The sequence below is a fragment of the Neolamprologus brichardi genome, chromosome 15 (genome assembly GCF_056152115.1).
Source record: "Neolamprologus brichardi isolate AB-2024 chromosome 15, ASM5615211v1, whole genome shotgun sequence".
NCBI classification, from domain to species: Eukaryota; Metazoa; Chordata; class Actinopteri; order Cichliformes; family Cichlidae; genus Neolamprologus; species Neolamprologus brichardi.
The window spans coordinates 36943429-36963440 of NC_142118.1; the positions used below are offsets into that span (position 1 = coordinate 36943429).

At 41.9% G+C, this 20012-nt stretch overlaps 1 protein-coding gene across 2 annotated transcripts in view; it reads right to left on the minus strand.

Annotated features, from left to right (window-relative positions):
- The window catches only part of negr1 (neuronal growth regulator 1), a 175818-nt gene that overhangs the window by 112639 nt on the left and 43167 nt on the right, over positions 1 to 20012 (minus strand). For both annotated transcript variants that reach the window (XM_006791952.3, XM_006791953.3), the window contains exon 2: positions 7849 to 8087. In XM_006791952.3, coding sequence (XP_006792015.1) covers positions 7849 to 8087 — 239 coding nt within the window. The remainder of the gene's footprint in view (positions 1 to 7848; positions 8088 to 20012) is intronic.

Here is a 20012-nt window from a genome sequence, read left to right on the forward strand (position 1 = left end):
ACAGGATTACTGCTCACATTTTTTGAAAAACGTTAACCCCTACGAAGCAACACACCGCGCCGGGGCAACGTGTAAAATCCCACATGAAACCCTATATCTTTAGACGTACTGCGTTACGTGAACAAGATTTCTCTTAACAAATTCGCGGTGATGAAACCTTGAAATGCATTTCCAATGCCTGTGTGAGCAGCTACTGATGGTGAAAGGAAGTATGCTTCTTTCCCCTTCCTCGCTGTGACAAGATATTCTTAGATGAGAGGTGCTGCGCATATTTAATGCATTATCACATCTACAATCTTAATTAACCGAGAGCGAGGAATAGAATGGCGGCTGAGGAGGAGGCCGGTTATGTGATGTACAGAAGGGGCGGGCTGGGCCTGATGCCAATCTTTCAGTATCCTGCATCAGATGCTGTTCGGGGGGCGAAGTTAGTGTAAGCGGGATGGAGAGAGGAGAATATGCAGACGAGGAAGAACAGCAGGGTTCGCATGCACTACTTACTTCATGGTCAGAGCATTTCACATTTACTCAATAATCAGTGCACAGCCACAAGGCAGAGCCCATTTGCTTTAATCTTGTTAAGTCGAGTATTTGAAGAATGGTCTAACTGCTCCGCACCTGTGCCAAAAGTACCTGGAGGAAAACAGGGACCCTTTAGTAATTTAGCAGACCCCCCGTGGCCTTATGATCACTGCTTTTGGCTGAGATTACGTGAGAGAGAGAGGGAGGGCGGGCACCGGCACCTTCAGAGGACTGTTGTTGTGATTTCAATTTTAAAAAGTAGTAGATCTGGAGTTGAGCTGAGTTTAATCTTTGCGTCACTCTGTGGAATATGAATATGCTTCTCTGCATCCGACAGACCCGCAGTCCTCTCATCGTCCTATTTTTGTTTTGGCACACTGAGCTTACTCCATGTGCAATGACAACAAAGAGAAAATGCGGTGCCGAGACAGTGCCCTCGGCGTTGTGTGTGTCTGAGCTGTAATGCCGGTGCAATAGTGCAGTCTGAACATTTTTTCCACCCACCTCTCAGGGGCGTTTGCAAACACGCTATGGGGGGGGGGCGCAGATGCAAATGTCTAATTTGCTGAGGTGACATAAGGTCTCTGAGGGGGATAAATGTCACACTGAGATTAAATGATTCTTAGAGAAGACAGCAAAGTCATATCCCACCTCTAGCCTCTAATAGAGCAGCATGTGATTCATGCATTAAGAAGCGCGACGATAACTAGAGATTCCTGATGCCGTAGGTTCGGGTAAGGAGAAATCCCGAGGGATGCGACTCCAGAGGAGGGGAAAAAAATCTCGTCTTTACCTCCGTCTTCATCCGCTCGTATAAAACTGACGTTATTTTTCATTGCCATAAATAATGTAAAGGTTTCTGCTGAGAGAGAGACGACTAAAAAGGAAACACATGGAGATTCAGTTTCTTAAAAAAAGAAGGAAAAAAGTCGAACAATTCCAAAAACAGCTTTACATATTTATCAAAGTTACAAACTTTCAGTGGCTTCTCAATTTGCCAAGTCATCATTGTTAAGGGACTGGTGAATTTTAAGGATTTATGAAGCGAAGCGTTGAACATTACTTCCATCTCCATCACAAGCTGTCCCTTAAAAATGTCCAACTCTTGGCAAATGTTCCTCGCTTGTATTTTAGCATTCGTCTTTTCTGCCCCACAGCTTGTTAAAATATTCAAATATCTCCATTTTCAAATCTGTAAATGACCGAATGCAAGAAAGCCACTCCCTGCACTGCAGACAAAGATATTCATTTCAGATAAGCATAATTGCTCGGTGGATCAACTAGTCAAAGACCCAACCGTGCACCTGAAATGAGTTGAGACCATTGCATATTTCCATGCAGTAATCCCTTCTTGCTCCAATTGTCCACGTTACTCTTCCGTGGCGCACCGTCTAGCAAAGTAAAAACGCCCCAAAAAAATCCAACGCCATGAAATCCTTTTAAGTCAACTGTAACATTTGTGTTGCGGTATTAATAAATGTTGCATGCTTGGACTGAAAAGCTCAGATTAAAGTGTCTGTTTTTTTCTGAGCAAGTCTTCCCTTTCATTTCAGCAGATGAAAAAAACAGCATGCTCCCAGAAGCCTCTGCAACATGACAGAGCGGCTCCTCTGCTACATCTCATCTGTAAAGAAATCCCTCTGTTCTCGATGAGTGGGCTTAAGCATGTGTACACAACTACCACACGGTGACAGGTAAGGTTTCCCAGTGCAGAGTTTTGACAAAGAAAATGAACTGAAGCACAATATGGTGTAAAATGGCAGAGATGCCAGAAGACCACACATATGCTTTGGGACAGAGTGGCTGACAATGTAATGAACCAAATTTTTAAACTAGCTCTAGCGACCTGTCAAAGACGTGCCTATCGGCATTCATCAGCTGGAGGTAGTCATCTGTATTTCAGGATACTTCCTGCCTGCAGCTCCCTCTCAGATACACAGAGCTGTCTCTCCATTTGCCTGATGACTCAACAGATTTAGATACATAACACAATCAAAACGCCATCGAGCTTTACTGAAAGCTGATAACAGCATAAGTACATTTAGGGATCTCCATGTTTTACACTTTTTCACATGATTATACCGTCTGCTCATCATCCATCAAGGAAACAGTGACCACATCCCTTCACATAGCGTTCAGATATTTTAGTTTTCTGGTATCACTACCCAGTCTCTCTCCTACACTACAGGTGTAACGAAGCTGCAGGCTTTCTGTGAAACAGCTTCTGTTCAGCCTCGTTATTGTTCATGTGAAATAAAATGCAGTTCTCGGAGTATAACGCACTGACATCACTGACTTTGATGGTCAACGTGTTACATTTGCGAACAACAGTTGCTATTTGTAGGTCAAACTTTTGCCAAATCTTAGCCATTATGTCACATCCATCAGGAATTCTAGCCATTCCAAGACTTATTATGCAGCTGACAGCTGGCACATTAGCGTCGGCTTGATTGTGGCCATATGGCCAGTGGTGAGGAGCTGCCATGACCCACAACACCCCTGGTAAGATTCCCATTACAAACTGTTCTTCGGAAAACCAACGCCTACAAAAACATGACGCTCGTGCAGCTCACATTACTGCCTGCCAAGCAGCTGATTACAGTTTATCACATACATATTCAGAAACATGGTGTACCTGTAAAATGTGGCCCGAGCACAGAGAAAGCAACCCTATGTGCGTTCTGTCTCCGCTCTCTTCCCTCCACTCCAGTCGATCCTAGAATTGCTTATAACGGCTGCTCAATGGGGCAATTTCAACAACGTGAACACAATAGGTTAGTGTAAAAAAAAGTACGAGATTTTCTTATTATAACCTCCAGACAAAGGTGCTTTCATTATAACCTTTTGACCAGCAATTAGCCCTAACTTATAGGGATGTGTTGACCTTTTCTCTCCTGGTACCTAACCCCAAGCAGTCTTACTAATACCAGTGCCCATTTGCACCCCCCCATTAAAAATTTGCATTACACATCTTACTGCATGGATCTCATTGAAATTCCAGCTCCTAAAAGTTCAACATAAGGAGCACAATCATTCTGTAATACTGAGCTTACAGATATAATACAATTTCAAGCTTCTGTGTGACTTTTCAAAATGACTTTTCCTAAACAAAAAAGTGCATAAAATGTACTTTTTTAAAAAAGTTTGATGCGTCAACCTTTAATAAAGGCAACTGAATGCCAATGGCCACTTTTATTACCTACACAGGAAGGGACATACAGTCTAGGGCTGGGCGATATGACCCAAAATTCATATCTCGATATTTTTTACCTGGACGGCGATATAAGATATATATCTCGATATATTTTTTTAAAGCCATAAAGTAAGAACAAAAAGAGAGTTCTTAGTCAAAGCTGTGTCCCAGATGTCACACAGGCACTTTTATTAACATAGAGCATAGATGTACATAAAATTTACTCAAAAATAAATTATGAACATTTATTAAATAATAATGCTCCATAAATAAAAGAAAACAATGTTGTTTTTGTGCATAACAGCTCACAATTGTGCAGTCAAAATGTAAACTAAAAGACGCAGAGCATAATAACAAAGACAGATTTCACAGCTGCTCTGTTCCCAACTTCTACTGTGTGACTGACAGCATTGAGTTTGAAATCCTCTTCGTAACCACGTCTCTTAACAGGTGCCACTTATGGTCCTTATACACAGTAGGGTAATATTACGTTGAAGCACAGTACGTATCACTCCGCGAGGCTCCTCGGTCGCCGTAATGCTCTGAAAATCCATCAACCGGTGCAGCACCGTAGCTTACCAAAGTCGTACTAAAACATTTTTTGACAGATTGCTGAGCGCCGTGTTCCACATAAAATCGGTTCGCGGCCATCAAGCACAACCAGAATTCATACATTAGGCGCGCTGTCAACTTTTGAGAAAATGAAAGGATTTTAGGCTGTGCAGCGCCTCTGGGCTGCATGGCGTTAGCGTAGTTAGCTTGTTAGCGTGGTTAGCTTGTTAGCGTGGTTAGCTTGTTAGCGTGGTTAGCTCGCTAACACGTTGACGGCGTCCAGCGATGCGCAGTAACTCGTTAACGGAGATTTGCCGTGTCCATCTTGTCGCTTCCTGCAGGTGAAGCGATGGGGGAGGAGGGGGAGTTGTGTTCAGTGAAGGAGGGGCGAGGCCGAGTAATGTTGCGTAAAGACAAAAGTGGACGAAAGAGAGGCAAACTTGCAGCTCCACAAGTATAGTTATAACATAACATAGACTATATCAATATAAAGGATATTGTCACATCTTATATCGATATTTTTTAAAAACTCGATATATCGCCCAGCTCTAATACAGACCAGTGTTTCGTGCCCCATCTTACTGATATGTGATCTACTTTATAAAATCAGTATTCGAGGCCAGTTTGAGGAATCTCTTTAAAGTGAACAGACACATTTCTAAAAGTAAATTCATCATTCGCTGAGAGGAAGCGAATGCCTGCGTGCTTGTGTTGGTGTGTGCGTGCGTCTGGGGGTGTACGCTTCCACTTGAGGAAACGCTAACAAGGCTCAAGACTGCTGATGGACACATTGGCAGAGGCGGGATTTGCCCCTGTGACCTTTCAGCTATAGCACAGTGGCTATAACTGCAGAGGCGCTGCGGTGCTCTGAGGAGTTGACAAGTGCTGATAGAACTCTGCGTTTATATTAAAGGTTTAAGCCTATTTATTAACAAACAATAAGTGAGGCTATGGACGCTCAATTTCTTGATGAGAGATTAAAAAGAAATTAGATAAGGTGCATTTGCACTAAAGACTTCTCATGACTCCGAGGGTGCCAGCTCACCGGGGAGCTACAAACTTTCAGGGGGCTTGTTTTTTTCTGCTTGCATTCGCACAGCCAATTATATTGACCTGTTTTTGCTTGCTGTTGTCATCTTTGTGAATGGTGGCCCGCCCCACTCTGTGATGTTGTTTTAGCTTGCCGTGCACTCTTTAGTTTTAATTACCTGAGGCACACGCCGCAGCTGTAGTGGCTGGCGTGGAGACCCGCGTGTACGAGCAGGTCAGATTTACCACCTTTTAACTGATAGATCAGTGAAGCTCAAAGATTCCCAGATTATAGACAGGAAGATGCTACAAGATGAGACTTTCTGGAGAAAACGCTCCAACTTCTTCTGTTTTACATCAGCACTGATTCAGCACACATAACATCCATCATTAAGAAGAAGACTGCAGGGAGTCGAGCGCCAGCATGAACAGTTATGGGGCTGTGACGTGGTCACAGGTGACGCAGGTAACAACAAACAGGAAGGTGATGACAGCAGAATCGGAAAGGCCGAGTTTCAACCGGAAAAGTTTTTCAGCAAAGTGACGACAACCGGCCCGAGAAGGAGGTTACACACTAAATCGAATCTGTAGCTCTACCCACTATCTATCCACCTGCTGTAACTTGATTATGCTAACCTGCACAGACGGATCAGCAGAGCTGTGTCGGTGCAGCTCCACAAAGTCAGTGCGATCTTTCACTTTCTTCTAATCCTGTCTCCGTTTGAGATTTGCTGATGCCAAATATATCACGGTGACAGAAAAAATCTCATATTTTTCACGTGTTCTTATATGTAAGAATAAAACCTGGACTTCACTGTTGATTTCGGTTTTTGCCTCCAACTTTCACTCAGATATCTGATGTTTACCTGCAATTTTGTCTGCAGGTTTCCCAGAAAGTTACAATCAACTAAAAGAGAAGTCTACCAAGACTGTTTTCTATGAAATGTTGTCCTTTGTGGACACGAAGATGGATGGGGTGGAGTCCGTCCTCCAACAAAGCACCTATAAAAAAGTACCAGGAGTATAGCATTTAAATTCTGCGACCCTTTAAAACCGACAGGATTGTTAACCAAAGGCCATTTTTCAACGGCAGCACAGTGAATGCGCTCTCATCAGCAGCCAACCACATAAACAAGCGCAATTGTTCAAACGCCACTTTGTACCGTCGAAACCAACCTTAGTTACCGCTCTACGCCCACACAGTTTAATATTTGCACACTACAGGCAGCAGATTAAGAAATTTGGGGAAACAGAGTGTTTTAAAAGCGCGCTGCTTTCATGTTGTGCTGCTTGTTGAACAGGGACGGACACCTGAGAAGGTAAACAGTGATTTGTTTTGACTATTCTTCTCATCCCCGGTGAAAAGTGCTACCTCACAGGATAGCAGTTTACAGAAGCGCCGTCCGTGCTGTTTGCGAATTGATGCGACTCCTTTTTTTTTCTTTTCCAAACCCTGGTGCTCTTGTACCAGTTTAACGTGGATAAAGGCGAAACAAATATTTTCAATCACGGCTCACAACAAACAAATCAAACTGCAGGTAGGATCACATGCCTGAAAAGAATTTTCATAAGCTCTCTCCATATGTCACAACAGAGACGCCAGCTGGAGAGCTATTTCCACTTGCACATTTCACATATCGCTGCTCAAACTTCAGTGCTCCTGACCCTCACCTCTTCTATTAATACTGTGCTGCTTGTGCGGAGGTGTGCAACATTGTGTTTTCATAAATTAATCCTTACCTTGGCTAGGCTTAAAGCAGAATGAGAATAATTTGTTGTGCATTTTCAATTAATCTGATACCTGCCGAGAGGTGTGTGTGTGTGTGTGAATGTAGGCCAGGAGACAAGGTTGTGAAATAAATATTAGGATTAAGAGAGAGAATTTTTTAATGAAATCTTCACATCAGCCTAGAAAAGAAACATAACATGTGTGGGCCCGTTAAAACCCCTAAAAAATGCACGCTGCCCACGATAAAGCCCAATGCAGACAACCTCTAAAAAGCTCAGTGCCAGCACATTTGTGTCAAAAACTAAAATTCACAACATTATCGTCTGCTAACCAATGCATAGTGCATATATAGCATATCAGCAAGTGCAGGATGTAGTTAAAAGTTATCAGAATTGGATCTCTTTTTGTTTTGCCTGCTGCGACAAAATCCAGAGAGGCCTGATTAAAGCTACTTTGCCTCCAGTAATTTAAACCAACCGGCTTTTTGCTGCATGGCCTGCGGGCATACAATGTACCTTAAAATGTCGGTTTCCCGTCACCGAAGCAATTTCTCGAGCCTTTGCCTTTGTGAGCAAGGTGTTAGATCACAAAAAGGCACAGGACGGAAGCTGCAGCTTGCTTTTTGTGATGCTTGAAATGCTTGAAAACTCTGCACCTACGATTTAAACAACCAAAATTGAACCGCAGATATGTGCAGACCACTGAAAACGCGTGCATGCTTGGAAATGGAACAATGTAAGTTATGATAATCACCAACATATACATACTAATGAACATGTGCTACACACAGACAAAGTAAGGAACACGCATGGCCTGCACGCACCTTTTACAATGAGGTTGAGGAGCTTTGGCCGTGGGTTGCGCTCACTCTGAATCGAGCATGTGTAAAGGCCATCATCAGTTACATCCACTTTCTGTATCTGAAGGCTGTACTCATGTTTGTCTCCAACACTGGACACTATGGACACACGTGGATCCACAGACCACTTGTCATTCCCTGCGAATATGATGCTTGAGCGGTTCAGCCAGGCTCCTTTAGAGATCCCATCCAACAAGTAGCACCTGGATCAACAAAAAAAGACACATTCAGATTTACTTGGAAAAACACATCCGTCTCAAAGTATTTTTAAGTCATCATCTTTGCTGAAGAATGTCTTTGACTTATTAGCAATGTCTAGAAAATGTCACCTTTCTTGACAAATATTACCGTCTTCCTATTTAGAAGACACCTCCTGCTGTTTGTTATTTTTTTTAACTCAGAAAACAGGTGAAATCTTTAATGTGCCAAAAAGCGAGTCTCACAAAATACAGAAATCTCATCAACTTGACAAAGTGATTTAACATGTAAGAAGTTCAAGGTTGCTTTGAGATTTGATTTGTTTTGAGACTAAATTATCCCAAAGCCATCAGAATAACAAAGACTGCGCTGTTGTTGACACTCTAAACAAGTTCAAAGTGAAACTCTTTGTCACTTTTTCAGCGGCAATCTAACAGTTAAGTGTTAATAGGCATCTTTATACTTAAGCAGTCGTCTGACTGAAGGTGCATCTGACTTAATTTAAGGCAAACTGATGAGTTTTATGACAAAAAGTCAGAAAAGAAACACTCGGAACTGTACTCCAAACAGAGTCCGAGCAGATTGTGAGTGCCTGTTGCCCTAACGCACGCCCTGTGTGAAGAGCAGCTCTGTTTACAGTCTAGAGATTCAAACCTTCAACCTTTGCATCACACGGTAAGGTTACTTACTGACTGCGATGGGGAGACATGGTTGTCAACACACCTTCCCAGAAATTTAGACAATGACACAGCGTGTGCCAAACTGAGATATGTTTGTGTCTTTGAAGGCAGAAATCTTAAAGTATTCAAAATGGGAAACAGGGATGGGTAAAATTATAGGATGATATTTCAAGGAAATTAGATGTTTCTGGTATTTCTGACAATATAGAAAAGAAAATAGTGAACGATGCTTTATCGGTGATTGCAACTTGCAGGAAGCGGCATCTTTTACCGCAAGCAAAATAAAGGGCATTTCCTTCCTTCTTTTCCAATCAGTTACTGTTAATGAAAACGACCTGATTTGAAGTGAATCTGCTGCTACAGGGTGCCAGCAAGGGCAGCCTTGTGGTGGTATATTAATGTGTGTCTTAAAGTGTCGTATTTAGATATCATTGCCATAGCAACACCTTGTGTTTGCAGAACAGCGAGACAAGCCCAGGCATGTCTGCCAGCGAGAGCCACATGTTACGTCTCAGATGACGATTTAGTAGCTAAAAGGAAGTTACTTGAACAACGTCCGATGAAGATGATTTGCAAAATATGCAAGAAAACTGCTCCTGCAGTTGATTCTGTTGCACCACTTGAGACAAACACACAACATCGTGCACGATCAGGCAACAAAGAGATGCTAGCAGCTGGTGATGTGCGACCCAAATGTAAACAATGAACTCAACCAAGCATCGCTGGAGCACCTGATAGCAGCACTCCAGGAAGAGAAAATGGTGAATGGAAATTGCTGGCACGGTTACTTTAAGCAGCTGGTTCAAACGTTTGACCCAAGATAAAATTTTCAATATTTTTATGTGATAATCTCCTGAAGAGTTCAAAGATTAAGTTAGTTTAGTTATTCTTAAATTGTTCAATAATATTTAGGCTACTTTGGTCCACACGTTTGATTTAGGCTGTCACTGGATGTATTACTGTGTCACTGATATTGCATATCATGCTGTTGGTGGTGTTACTTTATTTCAACAGATTCACCAAATTATTGTAATTATTGTATTAATATTGTAGGAACCCAGGTAGTGTTTTTCCTGGAAAAACTGGGATATTGCATGTTGGGTTGAGCTTTTTAACCAGTAACCAGTTAATCAGTCATTTCTGTTCACCATCTGATCTTCCTGTCATACAGAGCACATCTAGCAAGTGCTCCAGCCATGCTCATTTAAGTCATTTGTTTACTTCTGGCAAATCACCAGGTGCTAGAATCACTTCCTTTGTAGCCTGGTTGTACTTGACACCAGCCTTCAAAAAGCACAATGCCGTGTTGGAGGTAAAAGTAAAAGGAGGTTAAAGTAGCTCTCTTTGTAATACATATGTGTGTGTGTGTGTGTACATATATACATATATGAAAACATTATATATGCCCAAGTTTCATAGTGTTAGATTTTATTATACAGTAGTGTCTGTGTTTGCAGCACTAACTGAAAACTGCATCGACAAACCATGGCCAGGCAGTTTTGGCAGTATTCAGTGGATCACTTTGAAATATTGGAGGAGCAGTGGAACAAGAAAGAGCTCCCACAGTGTGCATTTGATGTAGAGAGCAGGTACACCACCACCACCACCTTCTTAGATAGGTAACCAACTTCCACTCTCGTTGAGCCCTGCTGTTTATAGACTCATGCTATGTGCAGCATAAGATCACATCACGGTCCCACCCAGAGTGGAAAAGGCCAGTCATTGCCTGATTTTTTTTTTCCAATTACAACACCGTAGTTTGTGTTCCTGCCTCCTGTATCGTGTGATCTGCAGTTTCTCATGTACAGCTAGCAGAAGGAACTACAGGTACAGCTGAACCAACAAGGACTGAAATCTTTTAAACACTGAAAACGAGGCAACTGGAACACAACAAAAATAAATTAGTATTACTTTTCTGTTCAATGTTGCAATTTTGATTATTTAACATGAGTATTTATAAAAGCATACACCGTCATCTCTGATCAAAACTGGCACAACATCAACCTTAAACAGACAGGTACTCAGGTTGGTTCCATGTAGAACAGAGATGTAGCCACACGTCTCTTGCAAAGTGAGAAATATCAATTAAATTATTCTGAAAGAGTTAAATGAATGTGTCTTCATTCTTTGTAACTAATTTGCTAAATGATTGCAAACAGAGAACCATTAACCTCTTATTCATGTGCACAGATTATTATTACCAGAGAATGTTTTTTCACATGTAAACGACAGGTTTAATCTGCATTAACATCTAAATTCTCTATCATTTTTTCCATTGTGAAATGAACGTGTTGGGCTGTTACGTCCACTGTAACGCCATAAGTCGTCCCCTGATGTCAGGATCATAAACCCTGTGATGCAGCTGTTTTTGTCTGAAGTTGGTTACCTCAGCAGGATGAGAAACGAACCCCAGAGAAAGAGATCGTGAATTCAAGTCAGGGGTTAAAGTGGGCTGGAACAATCCGGAACGGCGTTCTGGCACCTTCAATTAACGAGCATTTAAATCTGATAGGCAGGTTAATGTTTATGTCGATGAGTTCATTTTTTGTGTCCTGTAGTCTGGAGTTGCTCCAGTGACAGCAAAGAGATACTTTCTCAATAATAAGAAAATAATCATATCCCACAGGACTGCCCATTTTTTCCTCTCATGCATGTGAGCTGGTGTAGATGTAAATGACGTTGGTGGCAGTACTTCAGGATTGAGCTGGACGAGAAGCATAAACAGAATAAAGTTCTTTTAACTTACAGATAATATAAAATGCAAATAAATGTTCTTTATTTCCCAGGGAGAGGAAAAGAAAGTTTATAAGTGACACTGTCAGAGACTGAGAAAGATGGAAGAAACACAGGAAAGGGAGGTAAAGACTTCTCGGCACATGAAATCTGATAAAGTGGAAATTTAAACCTTTCATGTAATGTCCTCATTCCTTTTAGAGCTTTTAAATCAGACTTGAGCCATATATTACGCGCGGATTAAATTGCGCTTTTCCATAGTACAAGTATACTAATTTTGTGTTATTCAAAGGTTGCATGAAAATGCCAGGCAGTTTAGTGTTGGTTACACTGCTTAGTTTCTGGTAATGTGGTGAATAACGTCTTCACCATAGGCTGGACTGGTACAGAGCACCCTGTTCATCGTAAATAGTAGGTTAGGTCAAACGTAGACAATCAAATATATATAATAAATCATTATTATTTAGGGCAATGATCATGACACCCAATTCTACTTTTTATATGCCCGTTATAGTGTCTAGCAATTGGAAATCAGCCATGTAGCTCATGAATCATCTGCTTATATCTTGTTGAACTGTGAAAGTGCTAAACCTGTGAAAAGCAGTGAATACAGGAGTAGCAGCACAGGTCACAGCCTGTACACAAAGAAACATCTATATCACAAAACAAGCAAATATTTGACTTATTTCTAAGTAATTCACTTCTTTATACTACACCGCTACAACCTGACCTTTGGGTTCTCCACCTGCACAATCCCAGTTTAACCCCTACGTGTTTCACTCTTCCTAGAACATCTGAACCAGCAATGTTCAGTAAGTAATAAATACAGTTGGGAATATTTTTCAACCATAACAAGACATTGACCAAAGACCACCAGCTGATGTTTATTTAACGCTGAAATTATATGTTGGATACAGTTTCTGAATTTAAAACTTTTTAGGGACTTTTTAATCTTTTGGTTGTGGATTTCACTGTGGGGCGTTTGCTGGTACTGAGTGGGGCAAAGGAACAGCGTCACATTCCTCAGAGACCTGCTTGTATCTTGTTGGCAGCAATGATTTCTAAACAGATATCATTCCAGACAAGTGTTCACAGTCCTTCCATGGGATGACTTTCAAAAACCTCGGGACTTCCTCTAGTTCAGCAGTCCCCAACCTTTTTTGCGCCACGGACCGGTTTATGCCCGACAATATTTTCACGGACCGGCCTTTAAGGTGTCGCGGATAAATACAACAAAATAAAACTAGTACCGGTACTGAAAAAAAGAACATTTATTCATAACACACGTGAAAAGACCCAGGAAAACCGAGTAAACGATAAAAACGATAACAAAATAACGCTGAAAACCGATAAAAACCCTGAAAACTATACATTTCACACCTGAGCCTCAACTCTCGCGGTCCGGTACCAAACGACTCACGGACCGGTACCGGTCCGAGGCCCGGGGGTTGGGGACCGCTGCTCTACTTAGATCTTGTTCACTAAAGGCTCTCTTTCAGTCTTCTTGGCTATCTGAATTATTGCTTTTGTTTTTAATAACTGGACGTGAAAATTGTAACATTTAAAATAAGTATGATTACAACTTAATCATATAAGGTACAATGATGCAACCTTCAATTTACTCAACGTGCTTTATGAGAGCATGCTCCGATGCCTGAGAGACCAGCGCCAACACAGGTTATGTTTAGCTTCAGTAAAGGTTACAACATGGGGATGAGCACTCTCACAAGCCCAGTGCTGACTGTAGTTAAGAAATCGCATCATATTCTGTAACGAATACTGTAATAATGAGCAGGGAAAGAGGCAATCAAGTTTGGCTCTTTAGCCGTTGTCAACATGCCACGCAGACTGCCAGCACCAGTAGTAAACCCACCGAGGAAATCAGTTTGGCACTAACCGCAAAGCTCTTTACTCCCTTTGCCAAAAAAGTGTCTGTCAGGAAAGCGGGTAGAGGACAATGGTTTCGTCCACGCTGGTTCTCCCCTTAGAGAAAGCATTGCTGCATTGTGACAAATAAGTGGCAAACAATGTGAGAGTGGGTAAAATTAAATAAGCACAAGAGAGGAGTGCAGATCCTGTGGAGAGCCCACACAGACCTGTCAGTTAGTTAGCCCATTGACCACCTGAGCCACGGTGTTCCTTGCCCTCAGGCAAGATTTACTGAAGGAGCCTCAAGGCAGGTTTCACTCCATTTCTGTTTTTTTTTGCTTTTCAACAAAATAAGAATTCACTTGTACACTAGATTTTAGAGATGTGCTGATTATTTAATGTGCTGTATTCACATAATGGCAGATTTGTGGGCTTCAAGTGGCAAATTCATTACTCGGATTGACCGTGGTCGATACTAAATCGCGTTACGGTGACATAAAGCCAATTTTTAATGTATTTTCAGCTGAGAGAAGTGTTGGGAGGCTTGGTGCCTACATGTATGATCACAGCCCTTCAGCGACTTATAATTTAACACACTTTGGGGGGACTAGTAAGAGTGTTCAATGAACCTGTGTGCAGCCCACTGATGTGGACTACTTGTCAACAACTTCCAAGACTTTCATCATTATATTCTTGTAAAACAGGGTATCCATAGAAAACACAGTCTCCAGTGTAGTTGCTATTGATTTTCATGTTTTCTCACCTAAAATTGTCCTTTCAGAATCACTCACGCTGGCTTCATAGGTGGCTGTTAAAGAAGTCTCCTCTTCAAAAGAGATCAGAAGCTCTGGTCAGCTTTGTATAGATGCCAGTTACAATGCACTTTAACAGTGACAGGCTTTTAAGGCTTGAAGAATTATCAAAAGGTCTCAAACCACTGCTGCAGCACAGGCTTCTTCTCGATGTGTAAACCACTTATACTGCTATCCATTGGTACCATAAGACATGCATTTCTTTGTTGTGGTCATATAAACTGCTGATATGGTTGTTGTTCTGCTGTTTTTGAAGAGGAAACTAACTTTTAACAACCACCTTTCAAGGATAGATTTCGGGGGGAACTTTTACTTTCACAAAGCCACGCAGCTAAAACTATGTGTTAGGGTGCCTGGGTCGTCGACCCAGTGTTTTGTGTTTTTGGTTCTTTGATTTTGTTATTTCATTTAGGATTATTCTTAGTTTAGGTTCTCTGGGTGGGGTTTGGTTAGAGTTTTAGTGTTCTGGTTTTCTGTCTGTGTTCCATAGTTGCTGTCTCCTCTGTCTGCAGTATCCCCACATCCAGTCAGTGTCTGTGTCTGCCCTGATCCCACGTCTCTGTTCCCTTTGTTATAGTGCTTGCCTGTGAGTCTGTGTTATGTTTCCTGTTTTACTTCGAAAGTCCATGTCTCATGTTGGTCGTGTCCAAATTAATGGGCTGCATCCTCCTGAGGACCCGGCCTTCGCGGTCTACGTGGGCCGGGTCCTCAGGAGGTCGGGTAGGCCGGAAGTAAACGGCTATGGAATTGGACGGTCTAGCCTTCTCGATCTACTCCCGCCCTTAATTCAGAGTATTTCCGGTTGTCAGCACCACGGCACGAAAATCGAAAATGGACCCCGAAATCTTTCTCCGTTATTGTGTTCATTTTTAATTATCAACGAGCTAACCCACATTCTCGCCTGAAAATATGTTTAAAGTTTATTTTGTGGCCCAGAAAGATTAATAAGAGTAATTTTAAAACTTAGTAGCGGCCGCCATTGCCGGAAACTGGAGCTTGGCTGGGCCGCGCTATGAATTCTGGGATATGGTGGGCCAAGAAGGACACACCCGACCCATCCTTCAAATTCGGGGAAAAGGAGGACGCATTTGTCGGCTGCATTCGGAGGAGTCTACGAATTTGGACAGCCTTCGGCGCGTCGCTGTGACGTAATCGGTCTACAAATGCGGCCTCAGGAGGATGCAGCCCATGAATTTGGACACGACTGTTAATGTGTCTGGTTTTGCTTCCCCTTGTCTCGTTAGGCCTGATTTGCCCCAGCTGTGTCTCCCTCCTGTTGCCCATTCCCTGATTGCTCCCTCTATGTATTTAAGCCTTGTGTTTCAGTTTGTCAGTGTTGCGATCTACTCTAATCTACCCTCACGTATGCTGTGTGTTTTGTTTTTTCTGCCTGCGTTAATGTTTGCACTTTGGAAGTTTGTTACTTTGAGTTCGGCATTAAAGCTGTTTTTTGAGTTCACGTCTGTCTCCGGAGTCTGCACTACCCTTTCCTGCCTGCACACAGCCATTCCATAACACTATGGGCTGAGGACACATATAACAGAGCCAGGATCTCTACAAGGACTTTTGATATTATTTCTTCTTCATCTTGATGACCCAGGCCTCGATGTTCTTGCACTGGCTTTTCCAGTTTGCTTATCACCGTTGAGTGCCTTTGCACTCTTTCTGCAGAAATTATTATTGTTATCTCGCTGTCATCTTTCACCACGGAGCTAAAGCGATGCTCGTATTTGTTCATCTGCTCACAAAGCAGTGTGTCAAAACAGGCCATTTTACATTGTCTCGGGTGGGTGGGATGGTGTTTAGTGTGGCTGCTTCCTTTGTTGCTGCCGACTGAAGTAGGAGCTACAAGGGAACTGATCACAGGTCTGGCATGAGACATCTCGGTGTGGCAGATTCAGGCTGCTGTTGGGCCAAGTCATTTTTGCTGCCTGTGATATCGAGCAATTTGATGGAGCGTAGACCTCAGGCAGATCAGTAGTGTAAAACCATTACATATAGATGACACACATATATATATATATATATATATATATATATATATATATATATATATATATATATATATATATACAACATTGTGATAAATTGTGGTGGTAAATGCCCCTGACACACCAACAAACTCAAATCTGCAGTCCTGCTTCTAGACGCTTTAGCTGCTTGGAGAGGAGACAGAAGCATTTTTGCCTGCAATGTATTTCTTTTAATTCTGCTATTTTAAAGTAATCCCACATTATTCAATGAAACCCACATGGAAATGTTCGATTAAAAGTAACAAGCTATTTCACGTACCAAAGGCCTTGGATATTAAATGTAAATTATTGCAAGGCCATGCCATTGGGCGTGTCTTTCGTTCCTGCCACATTTCCCAAATTCATCTGCTAGTAGGCTCCACAGTGTAGTCGTTTACGCATTTGCCTAACAAGCAAAAAGAGCCCCAGTTTGATCCCGGGAGGAGACAAATCCCTTTGGGGTTGTGTTACGGAGGTCATCGGGCGTAAAAAACCTGCTAAATCAAATATGAGGCGCTACCTGCTGCAGCGACCCCTCGTGAATGAGAGAGCAGCCAAAAGTCGTTTTTTTCTCGCCCCACCCCCCAGTTCATCTGCTCACCCAGGCATAGCAGCACAAAACTAACACCTAAGGTGAGCTTTGTTTTCACTAGGCTGCCTTTATTCTAGAAGCCTCCCCAGGTAGCAGACTGCCCATGGCTTATACAAAGCGCAGGTAATTATTTCACAGACGTCAAAACTTCCGGTCTGATGCAGCTCTGACAACACAAATATATGCTAATTGATATTTCTGTTTATCCCCGTTTCTGACGAATGAGTGCACAGGAACCTGGCCCATTACAAGGTGTGTCGTTTTTTTAAACATATATTGGATTTCAGAAAAGAATTCAAGTCAAACCCCAGTGATTATGCATAATGTGGAGAAAGGAAAGTGATGAGCTGGTGTTTGAGCAGCACCTCACATGAATGGGGAACGATGACAAATCATTAATTACAGTATGGAAGCTGGAAAGATGAGGCTGATTTTAATCCATTTAGCCAAACTCATTCATGCTCTTTGATTAGATATCATAATTAACACTGGGCGTCACTGCGACCCAGATTCTTTTCGCTCTATACAAATGTTTGCTAGATCTTCAACTGTAAATATTCTCCTTGGCGCCAACTCCACACATCTCGCCTCATAAACATATTTCACTGTTTCACAATATTTTCCCCTCCAGTTTGGCAAAGGAAATAAATGCGTTTCTGGATGTGTTCCTTTGCAGATTTTTTTAGATGTGAAAGTTAAGTACGACTAAAGACAAACGATGTTTGCATTTTAAGAAATGGAAACGTTTTTATTTTATCTGAAATGAAGACAACAGCACGACATTTTGTGCAGATTTTACCCAGAAATTATTGTTATTATTATTTTTCCTTTATCCACCATTGAAATTGAACCTGAGGACCAATTACAAAGGTTGGGTTTTGTTATTATTATTATTATAATTTAGTTGTTTAGCTGTTGATGATGACAGTGCAATTGGTACTTGTCATTATTCTATGTGAAAAAGATCTCATTAAAAAGAAAACACTTCTAATCACAGCTTGTCCTGATCCGTAATCAGTCAGAACGCTCAAATCAGTCGGGCCTGTACTATTTCTATTCTCCAACAGGTTTGCTGACACTCGTCACTATACTGCAACTTCACCACATCAGACGTTGTGGAGGGCAGTTTGAGTGCTCTCACATCCATCTGGCTCCTTATCTTTACAACCTAGCTCACAACTTCCATCTACTTCAGAGTGCAGCAACTAGTCTTTTTACAGCTTAGGATGGCTTCATGACATCGCCCTCAATCCTGGGGTCTCTTCCTATGCACTTCATAATCTATTTTAAGATATTACGGATCTCTTTTAAATCTGTGTGTAATAGTATGTCCCAGCCATTGTCGAGATATTCCACCAATCTGTCTTTTTACTGTCAGACAACAGCGAAAGCTGTTAGGGATGGCATATTACAGCATTTCTGGGAAGAAGATCTGCTCCGAGAGAAGCAGCTTAGAGCTTTTACGCAAAAATAAATCAACCCCTAGCAAAACCACAGACTATTCAGGAACAAATATGTGGTCGTGCAAACCTTGGAGCTGTTGATGGACTCAAACTCTGATAATTCATGCCACGTCAACTTTGTGATTCCAACTTTAAAAGGAGCTGGTGGGTCGAGTCATGACAGTTGCCACACAGATGCACGTGAGATGGACTATGGAGTTGTTGACACTGAATTTTAACATCCATATGGCAGACGTGTCGGGAGTAGACGGATAACTCGAGGACTTGGGCAAAGACCCGAGGAGAGATATAGGTTGCTCATCAACCTGCTGATAGTGACAGTTTGATTTCAGACTGTGATTTTTCAGAAACAGAGTTAAAGGATTCACAGCTCAGGTCTTGTTCTCTGTTCCCAGCAGCCAGAAATGCAAGAGGAAACACACTTAGACATGTTTTAAGCCTGAGATTTAGATTGTTTGATAATTAGATTCATCCAGGAGCATCCATTGCAACGTGAGAGGTGAAATGCAGAATGCAGAACTGATAACGGTTGCGTTTTCCTGTAATATTACATCAGACAAGAAGCTGAACAATTCAGGTTTCTTTCTCCATTCTCTCTTTTTGAAGCTTTTGGATGGGGTAGAGGTCAAGCAGAAGGCTGCGGTGTGGATGCTGATCAAGTAAGGGCCCCTGTAAACCATATAACTGTAGCTCCTGGGCCTGAAGCTTTACTTCCACAGGGAATCCTGAACCTCTCAAAAATGCTCTTGATGCTCTTGATCCAGAACATCAGTTGGCTTCTGAGTTGTTCATTTCTAATGAACAACTCAGAACTGAACTGAGTGTTTTTGATGAGACAAACTTGTGTGCAGATCAGCATTCACGCTGGCAGCGTCTCACCGCATGCTGCTCTTCATGCATTGAAGATTGTTACAGTTTCAAACACAAAAACATTCCTACTGTAAGGCCCTTTTTCTCCCTGGTATCATTCATAAGCCTGAACTTGAAATGTACTGGTATACTAACAACATGCTACCCACTCCCTACTTCAACAAGGTCATGTCTCACACCAGGTTTAAAACTGTACCGAGAATTTGTCAGTGATAATGAAGCACAACCAGCCAAACGCACTGACAGGCTGTACACAGTCAGTCCTGGCATTTGTCCAAATTCCATGAATTGTATATTGAATATATTGAAGAGGCTATGATCCCGCGGCCTAGCAATCGGGCTCTACAATCTCCAAACTTCTAAACCCTTCTAGTATACGGTACTGTTATACCACGAAACTGCAGAGACGTTGGCCTGGGAGACAGTCCCAGACTGAGTTTCTGCTTTATCACCTAGCAGGCACTCACTGTCGGTGTTTCATGGATATCTTTCACACTTCTGCAGCGCTGTGTGAGTGCCTGTTAAATCGAGGTGGGAATCACCAGAGACCCCATGATATGATATAATCACAACACGTCACACATGATATTATATTATTGCAATTAGTTTTTTACATTTTGTGATATGCTGAGTATTGCAAACACATATATTTCAACTTGAGGCCATGTTTCAAGTTTAAACTATGCCTTCAAAGTTAAACTTCGTCAATATCTGTTGGATGCTGCAAAATGACATTACATGCACACTAATACTGTCAGCAAACGCATCCATATACATGTATGTTGGTACGAGACAGATTCAGTCTGCAATCAGTTTGACATCAATCTGCAATTGAATGAGGTCTAGTTGGCTATAACATGCAATCGGTTTCTGATAATAGAGCAATTAACTGTGATAAA